This window comes from Eurypyga helias, unplaced genomic scaffold, assembly GCF_000690775.1.
Source record: "Eurypyga helias isolate BGI_N326 unplaced genomic scaffold, ASM69077v1 scaffold13257, whole genome shotgun sequence".
Classification (NCBI taxonomy): Eukaryota; Metazoa; Chordata; class Aves; order Eurypygiformes; family Eurypygidae; genus Eurypyga; species Eurypyga helias.
This window is the reverse complement of record NW_010263763.1, coordinates 5277-14510: the sequence shown is the minus strand read 5'-3', so window position 1 is coordinate 14510 and position 9234 is coordinate 5277. Positions and strand designations below refer to the sequence as shown.

The 9234-nt window shown below is 52.7% G+C and overlaps 1 protein-coding gene across 1 annotated transcript in view; it reads right to left on the bottom strand.

Moving 5' to 3' along the window:
* Positions 1–2115: 2115 nt before the first annotated feature.
* The window catches only part of LOC104512978 (voltage-dependent L-type calcium channel subunit alpha-1S-like), a gene marked incomplete at both ends in the record, with an annotated part of 11549 nt that continues 4430 nt past the window's right edge, over positions 2116–9234 (bottom strand). Inside the window, 12 exons of the mRNA XM_010156185.1 lie at positions 2116–2317; positions 2596–2742; positions 3014–3066; positions 3914–4021; positions 4249–4336; positions 4748–4854; positions 5481–5540; positions 6309–6438; positions 6719–6851; positions 7067–7136; positions 7906–7999; positions 8125–8239. Coding sequence (XP_010154487.1) covers positions 2116–2317; positions 2596–2742; positions 3014–3066; positions 3914–4021; positions 4249–4336; positions 4748–4854; positions 5481–5540; positions 6309–6438; positions 6719–6851; positions 7067–7136; positions 7906–7999; positions 8125–8239 — 1307 coding nt within the window. The remainder of the gene's footprint in view (positions 2318–2595; positions 2743–3013; positions 3067–3913; positions 4022–4248; positions 4337–4747; positions 4855–5480; positions 5541–6308; positions 6439–6718; positions 6852–7066; positions 7137–7905; positions 8000–8124; positions 8240–9234) is intronic.

Genomic DNA, 9234 nt, shown 5'->3' with positions numbered 1-9234 from the left:
GTTGTGAAACCTCTATCCATGATATCTGAATAGTCGTGGCAGTCTGGTGAAGTTCCCACTGACTGGAAAAGGGGAAACATAACCCCCATCTTTAAAAAGGGAAAAAAGGAGGATCCGGGGAACTACAGGCCAGTCAGTCTCACCTCTGTGCCCAGCAAGATCATGGAGCAGATCCTCCTGGAAATCATGCTGAGGCACATGGAGAATGAGGAGGCGATTGGTGACAGCCAACAAGGCCTCACCAACGGCTGATTGTGTCTGACGAATATGGTGGCCTTCTATGATGGGGTCATGACCTTGGTGGATAGAGGACAGGCAACCGATGTGATCCACCTGGACTTGTGAAAAGCATCTGATACCATCCCGTACGACACCCTTGTCTCTAAATTGGAGAGACATGGATTTGACAGATGGACCATCTGTTGGATAAGGAACTGGCTGGATGGTCACAAAGAGTTGTGGTCAATGGCTCTATGTCTGGGTGGAGACCAGTGATGAGTGGCATTCCTTAGGGGTTGGTATTAGGACTGGTGCTGTTTAACATCTTTGTCACCGACAGCCCAAAAAGCCAACCGTATCCTGGGCTGTATCAGGAGAAGTGTGGCCAGCAGGGTGAGGGAGGTGATTTTCCCCCTCTGCTCTTGTGAGACCCCACCTGGAGTGCTGTGTCCAGCTGTGGAGCCCTCAAAATACAAAGGACATTGACAGGTTGGAGCAAGTTCAGAGGATGTCCACAAAGACACTCAGAGGGCTGGATCACCGTCTCTATGAAGAAAGGCTGAGAGAATTGTGCTTGTTCAGCCTGGAGAAGAGAAGGCTTCGGGGAGACCTCATTGCAGCCTTCCAGTACCTGAAGGGGGCTACAGGGGACTTTTTACAAGGGCCTGTAGTGACAGGACAAGGGGTAACAGGTTTAAATTGAAAGTGGGGAGGTTTAGATTAGATATCAGGAAGAAATTCTTCATGGAGAGGGTGGTGAGGCACTGGAGCAGGTTGCCCAGAGAAGCTGTGGATGCCCCATCCTTGGAAGTGTTCAAGGCCAGGCTGGACGAGGCTTGAAGCAACCTGGTCTAGTGGAAGGTGTCCCTGCCCATGGCAGGGAAGTTAGAACTGGATGGTCTTTAAGGTCCCTTCCAACCCAAACCATTCTATGATTCTATGATTCACATCACCCCAGGCACCCTCAGCTCAAGGTGCCCAGGATGCCTCTGCAGGCTTGCTCAGCACAGGAGGCTGCCAGTGCCTCTTCGGGCCAGCAGACTTCCCTTTCTAGTTAGCTGTCCTCCCCAGCGTGTGTCACATCCTCTGCCAATGCCGGTCTAGATTCTGCTCCTTTCAGCCTTGGTGTCTCCAGCCAGAACCAGAGCATGACAGCATCACAGAAGGGCTGACAGTGGTAGGCACCTCTGGAGATGGTCTAGTCAAAGTTCCCTGCCCAAAGCAGGACCAGGTAGAGCACATTGTCAAGGACTGTGTCCAGCTGGGTTTTGAATACCTCCCAAGATGGAGACTTCACAACCTCTCTGGGCAACCTGTTCCAGTGCTTGACCCTCTTCACCATAAGATAGAAGGTTTTTTTGTTTAAATAGAATTTCTTGTTTTCTTAAATTTTTGCCCACTGCCTTTTGTCCTGTCACTGGGCACAACTGAAAAGAGCCTGGCTCCATCTTCTTTACACCCTACCATTATGTATTTATACAGATAGCTAAGATCCCCATGAGCCTTCTCAACACCAAACAGACTAAGCTCTCAGCCTCTCCATGTATGACAGATACTGCAGACCCTTGGTCATGTCAGTGGCCTTTTGCTGGTCCCACTCCCCGTCACTTTTGTACTGGGGAGCCCAGAACTGGGCACAATCCTCTGCTCCAGCTCATTCTGGGCACCCTGCCAGCACCAGAAGACCCACTCCTGGTTCTGGTCCACTCTGCCCTTCCCTTAGAAGGCTTGTGTCATACCAGGCATGAGTCCAGCCAACCCTGCCCCAGCCACAAACAAACCTGGGGCAGGTTTAACTCACCTGTGGCAGCAGTGCCACCACTAAGGGCTGATCCAAATCAGCCAGCCCCAGATCCAGGGCTGGTCCACCTTGCCCTGTCACAGCAGTCCCATTACCTGGTTCTTGTCCAGCTCACAGTTCTTGTACTCGCTCTCCCCCTGCTCCTGGAAGGTGACAATGACAAAGCCCACAAAGATATTCATCATGAAGAAGGCAATGAGGATGATATAGATGATGAAGAACATAGCAATCTCCACACGGTAGTTGTAGATAGGACCTGTATCCTCAGCATTAGTGTCAATGGCCATGTATAGCAGCCTACAGGAGGGAAAGTGAGGCAATAACCTAATTAGGTGGGAAAGACCATCTCTCCTCTTGAAGGTTACAGAGAGCTCTGGGCACATCCTAAATCCAACAAACAGTGGGACAGGGCTTTTGGGATGACCCTGTCAGCTCCACAGCCACTGCCAGGATGGCTAGCCCTGCTCCTCAGCATGGGCAGCTCTTTTTCCTTTACCATGGTAAAGGCCTGTGGCAGTGACCTGCTCCCAGCACAGACCCATCCCTCGGCAGGCCCCACACACAGCCAGACTCACTCTGGCCAGCCCTCGAAGGTGGAGACAGTGAAAAGGGACATCATGGCTGAGAAGACGTTGTCAAAGTGGAAGTTGCTGTGCAACCAGACACGCTTCTGTAGACGAATCTGCGTGGGGTCTCCGTCCACGTAGTTGATGAAATAACCCCTGCAGCAGAAAGGATGCAGTGCTCACTAGGCAGGGCCCCTGTCACCCCACCTGCTGCACCACTGGCCTAGGGCTCTTTGGTCCCTGGGTGGGAAGGATAGCCCTGGGTTTGCTTCTGATTTACCCCAGGGTGAGGGAGAACAGCATGAGACCTCAGCTCCACTTTTTTGATGCAACATTCCCATGCAGGAACAGCAGTGGCACCTGCCACTCTCACCTCTCCCCTCCCTGGCCACTACCGTGCTGGGGCTGGGCTGCAGACAGCTCTTACCTGCACTCCTTCTCTGTCATCTTGGAGGGATCTGTGCATCTATAGAATTTGCCCTGCATTTAACAGAGATCAGAAGAGGCTATAATCTTCCTGTGACTTCAGAAGCCCAGGGGAGTTTTGACTTTTTCACAGCCCAGTCAGTCCACACCCTGTCTCTATGCTCTGCTCCTGCCTTGCCGCAACACACCACTGGCCTCCCCACTCTGCATGACAACACAACCCAGTTCACAGGATGTTTCAGGAGCCATGGCAGACCCTGGAGTCAGTCTCAACCGAAGACAAACGTTGCTTAGTGATGGGAACAAATTTTCCAAGACTGTGAGCTGAGATCTATCTAGCTCATCCTATGTGGGAGACAAATATTTGGAAAATAGGGAATAAAGCAGTAACCATAGAATCAACTGAAAGATAAGACATGCTGGCAGGTCTGCTCAGTCTACAGGGTGTCCTGAAAGCTCTTGCCACATTGACTGGGAATTCAGGCTCAATTATGAGAACAAAGATGAGCTCAGCCAGGCCAGCTCTGCCTTGGTGCAGCCAGGCCCAGACAGCGGGAGTGGTGGTGCGAACAAGGAAATACTTTGCATCCAAAGCGCAAAGGAATTCATAAGCATTTGCCACCTTGCAAAGGGAAAACTGAGGCACCAAGTGGGGCAAAGCAGTTGGTCCCTTAGTATGTGCTGTTTGGACCTGACAGTATCCTTGGTGTTTCCCACCCTCCTCGTGCTGCAGGCTTCTCTGCCAGGAGGTCTGGTGCAGGCAGGTCTCCTCGCAGAGCATAGAGAGTACGGCCTGTGATGACCTCAACACTGGCAGACACCATCCCCAAGGGCTATGATAAGAAAAGCCTGTCCAGGATGTGCCTGAGCATCTCTACTGCCCATCTGAGACACCTCTCACCTTGAAGAGCTGGACTCCGATGCAGGCAAACATGAACTGGAGCAATGTCGTGACGACCACAATGTTACCAATAGTCTTGATGGCCACAAACACGCACTGGACCACGTGCTGAGGAGGGTGAGGACAGTGCACACAGTGAACATGCCTCGGGAAAGCCCCTGCTGTGTGTCCCACACTCTTCAACTTTTTTTTAGCCTGGGATGGGGCAGACCCTTTCCACAGAAGAGGAATGGGAATAGGGTTCCTGGCCCTGCAAACCCTGAAGGGCATGATGCCTGACACATAACCTCCCATGAGGGCTCCCATGGGCCGAGGGCCCCCAGCCTCCCTCTTACCTTAAGCCCCTTTGCCCTGTTAATGGCTCGCAGAGGCCTCAGCACCCTCAGCACCCGGAGGATCTTCACCACTGAGATGGCGCTGGACCTGAGGAGGAAGGCAGAGCTGAGATGAGGCACTTCCCCTGCCCAGGCCTGCCTGGCACAGCCCCACCAAGCAGCCATTGGACCAGGGGTGGGGAGCAAGGGATGGAAGAGACATGCAGGTATCATTATGCCATTACCCCACACAAGGCCAAGGGACACTGGCAAGCAAGCAGTTCCAGACTGAATTCCTTATCCAGATTGTCACCTTTGACACTCAAGGAGTTTGCCTCCCTGCCTCTCAGTTGTCCATGTCCTGTCCCATCAAGCATGACTTTATGGACACTACCAGATGGGCTAATGCCCAGACCTTGGACTGGCTACTCCTCCATCCAGCACAGAGAGCTGCAGCACACCAGCAGCCCTGCCAGGCTAAGCAGACTAGTGCCCACCCGCGAAGCGTGGAGGTGCTTACTCGATTCCCATGGAGATGAGGGAGACAGCGACCACCAGCAAGTCAAGGATATTGAAAGAGTTCCTGCAGAAGGAGCCTTTGTGCAGGAAAGCACCGTAGGCTGTCATCTGGGGAGCAGAAGGAGTTAGGAGAGAGGCCAGGCAGGGCTCAAGGGCATGGTCCCTCCACAGCCCTGGGGCAGACAGGGCATGAGGGGCTTCTCACAGCTCCATGGCCTGGGGACCCTCTCCTGCTCAGACCTTTACCCCTGCAGCCAGGCAGAAAGCTGACTTCAGCTGGAAATCCTCTGTACTGTACTGGCTGGAGACAAAACCCTTCTTGGTCATTCAGCAAGTTAAAGAGGAGAAGAGAAAAGATACTTGGAGTGGGAGCAACATGCAGCAGCTGCTTGAATTACTGTTTTGCTCCACAGATTTCCATTGCTTTCTCTTTCTCAAAGTTTTCCTTAAGTGCATGTCAGAATGAAAATGCTGATGCCATGGACCACCTGTCCCTCTGTCACAGCACAGCTGACTTGGCTGCCTGACCTCACTGGAGGGGACACATGGCCACTGGGGCAGGTCATGCACACCCAGACTGCATGAACTCTGGGAATGTGAGGATCAGCCAGCAGCTTCTCCTCGGTGGGACCTCGAGCTTGTGTCCAAAGAGCCCAAATGCCCATGGCCAGAACAGTGTAGACCCATGCGCTAGGTCCTGTACATGGCCAGGACCATGGGGCAGAGGGACTTACCTTCAAGACGATTTCAACTGTGAAGACAGAGGTGAAACCAATGTCAAAGTATCCGAGAATCTGGGGACAGAAGCACCAGAACTGGATGAGATTTGGGTGACACGGGAAATGCTCCAGTGTGTTCAAACATCTTGGCAATGTGGTTTTGCCCTCCATTCTGTGGACTGGGGAGCCCATCTAGCTCAACAGAGCTTGGAAACCCAGTGCCAGGAAGACTCCTGAACTTCCCTCAGCTTTGCCGATTTTCCTCAGTGCATGATGCAACCTGAAGCTTGGGACCAAGCTCTCAGTTTCCAAGGGAGTGAGGTTTGACCTGATTCACCTGAAAGCATTTGATCCCCAAAAACACTGAGTGTCCTGGGAAACTATCTCACATGAGACCCCTCCACATCCCTGCCAGACCTTGCATGGGTGCAGGCCCATTTGTTCCTTGTGTGTCTAGACCTGTGGCCATTGCTCTATGCCAGCAGCATTTCAGGGTGCTGCACACAGCAGTGGTCCAGTTTTCCACTTCACAGGATGCCCCTTTCCCCAGTAAGCTACCACAGCCTTGCATGAAGTCAGTCTTGCACACACTGTCAGGTGGATCTCTTCACCCAGAAGTAAACGGAGGCATGGAGCAGTAAAAACGTATCCCAGCTGTGCTCTGAATGGAAAACACAACCAGCCTCTCCTCCCAGAGGGTACTGACCTCCCAGAGGCAGGGATGAAACCACAGCTACCTGCCTAGGCATGACATCTGTCAAGCAGGTCTCTGCTTACTGGGAAGCTGGGCGTCTCCATGAGATCTCCCCCACCCATCCCAACCCTCCACAGCTACATGGACACCTGGTTACGGAAGGACTCAGCCCGGATGGGATCCTCAGCTGCCAGTGAGATGCTACTGAGCAGAATAAAGAGCAGGATGAAGTTGGTGAACCAGGTGGCATTGACAATTCTGTGGCACAGCATTCGAAACCTGCCAGGGACAGAAACAGCATGAGATGTTGCAAGAGGCTACAGGCATCTGTGGGCCATGGTAGCCTGTAAGAGGGTTATGGCTAATCTTTGATGACATGAAGGCCTTAGGCATGAAGGAATGCCTGTTCCAGCCCTTCCACAGAGACTTTTCCCAGTGAGCTTGGCTCCTTTCAGAGCTGGCTGTTACACAGAAGTAGGACCTAACTGGGAAGGGTCAGTGCTAGAGGTACCCTGGCCAGGCCTGGCTCCACAAGGCAGGGAGAGGGGTCAGTGCCTACTTGTTGGTTGGGCTGAAGATGAAGAAGGAACTGGCTTCAGGCATGGGCACAGCCTTCTCTTTCAGCTGTAGCTCTGCAAGGGGACGTGGTCGAGGACTCAGGGGGATTTCAGGCTCATCTTCTTCATCGTCACCTGCAGGGTGGTCACAAGGATGGAAAAGGAAAAGAATCACCCAGAGAGTGACCTTATGAACAATCCTCTAATTTGTCATCTGTGCCCGAAGGACCTTGGTACCCTGAGGCTGCAGGAGGCTCACATCCTTCACTCCTCACACAGCCAGGGTTCTGTCACCATCCCTCTCAGTGCCTCCCCAGCTTTCCTGCTGCCCTGCCAGGGACAAGTCTTACCTGGGAAGTCTGCAGAAGGGTAGGGGTCTTTGATCTCATTGACATTGGATTCAAATTCATCCACTCTTAACTAAAACAAGGGAGAGACAGAAAGGAGGACATGCAGCTGCATGTGTCAGTATTGCTGCCAAATGTTGCATGTTGGCCAGACCCTATCATCTTGGAAGCCATGTGGGGCAAGCAGTGTCTCTGCATTTGGCCCATACAGCACCAAGCACATAGAGTCCTGGCCTGGGATTGAGCAGGGTGAGGAGAAACAGCTCAGGGATGCCGCAGTCGAAGCAAAGAACAATACCAAGAGGATGAGACAGAGGAATGTGTACTGGGCAAGAGCCTGGAACCACACACCTATACCACAGGTGGGATAGGACATGGAGTGACTCCTGTGTGAGTTCCCATGTGCCATCTCTGGAAAATAGATAGGGCGGTAGCTGCTGGACAGATGCTTACAAGAGGCACAGTCAGCACAGCTGAATAAAGGGTTTTGCATACAGGGGGTACTGGTGTGGACATAAAAAAAGTCTGGGATGCTGCTGTCCTGTTCTGCTCTGCTCCACACTGATGTGCACCAGCCCATCTCAACCACGGACAACTGTCTGTGGCCAATGAAATGAATCAGAGGAAAAGAATCCAGAGCAATGGACCTGTTTCACAAGGCAACATGTCCTGCTTGGGCCCAGACAGCCCCATCACCAGAGGATGCCAAGGTGATGAGCAATTCTGACCCAGGAGAGTCCAGACCCAGGCTGGCTCCAAGTCTTTGTCAGTCCCGGCTGGTGGGAGGAGAAGCCTGGTCCCTCACCAGGAACTCCCAGAGGCCCAGTCCCACCAGCACTGACCTTGGCTGTTGTGGGAATCCCTTCTCCCTTTACTTTCTGCTCAAGCTTCTTTGCCAGCATCAGCTTCTCATCTTCAGACTTCTCTGGGTAGCCTCTGTGTGGAGAGGAGGGGAAAGCAGGAACTGAACTCTGGGGAGGGGCATGGGCAATGCCGTTCTGTCCCCTCACACCAAAGCACCTGGTCTGACCACTCCCACTGCCAGGGACTGCAGCACTCACCTGGACATCTTCCGTCGCTTACGTTCCTCTGCTTTGGCCTTCTGGGCTAAGGTCAGGCTCTCAGCTTCAGCCAGGTTATCAACTGCGATGGCCAGGAAGACATTGAGGAGGATATCTGGAGGGATGGCACTAAGGACAGAAACTTGATTCGCATTGGAGGATGTGGCCAGAAATGTCCATGGTCTCGAGGGTGCCCTGAAAAACCTTCCTGGAGTTGAGCCCTTGAGATAATTCTGGCTGGTGATCCCTAACCCTGCACCCATCCTTGTGAGTTACTGAGCTTTCTAGAACTTAATCCAGCTACTATTGAGAAAAACAATAAAAAAATGTTTCTGTACGTACATTAACAACAAAAGGAGAGCTGCGGAGAATCTCTATCCAGAGATATCCTAGAGTATGGGGAACATACTAACAGAGGCTGAGGAAAAGGCTGAGGTACTTAATGCCTTCTTTGCCTGTCTTCAGTAACAAGACTAGTTGTTCTCTGGATAACCAGCCCCCAGAACTGGAAGAAAGGGATGGGGAGCAGAATGAACCCCCCCATAATCCAAGAAGATACTGTTATCAACATGCTACACCCCTTAGACACCCACAAGTCTATGGGACCCGGTGGGATTCACCCAAGGGTGCTGAGGGAGCTGGCGGAAGTGCTCACCCAGCCACCTTCCATCATTTACCAGCAGCCCTGGCTCACCAGGGAGGTCCCAGGTGACTGGAGGTTGGCCAATGTGACACCATCTACAAGAAGGGATGGGAGGAGGATCCAGGGAACTACAGGCCTGTCAGCCTGACCTCGGGGCTGGGGAAGGTTATGGAGCAGATCATTTTGAGTGCCATCACACGGCACGTACCGGGCAACCAGGGGATCAGGCCCAGCCAGCATGGGTTTGTGAAGGGCAGGTCCTGCTTGACCACCCTGAACTTCTATGGCAAGGTGACTCGCTTAGTGGATGAGAGAGAGGCTGTCAGTTTTGTCTACCTGGACTGTAGTAAAGCCTTTGACACCATTTCCCACAGCATTCTCCTGGAGAAGCTGGCGGCTCGTGGCTTGGATGGGTATGTGTTCTGCTGGGTTAAAAACTGTCTGGACAGCCAGGCCCAAAGGGTTGG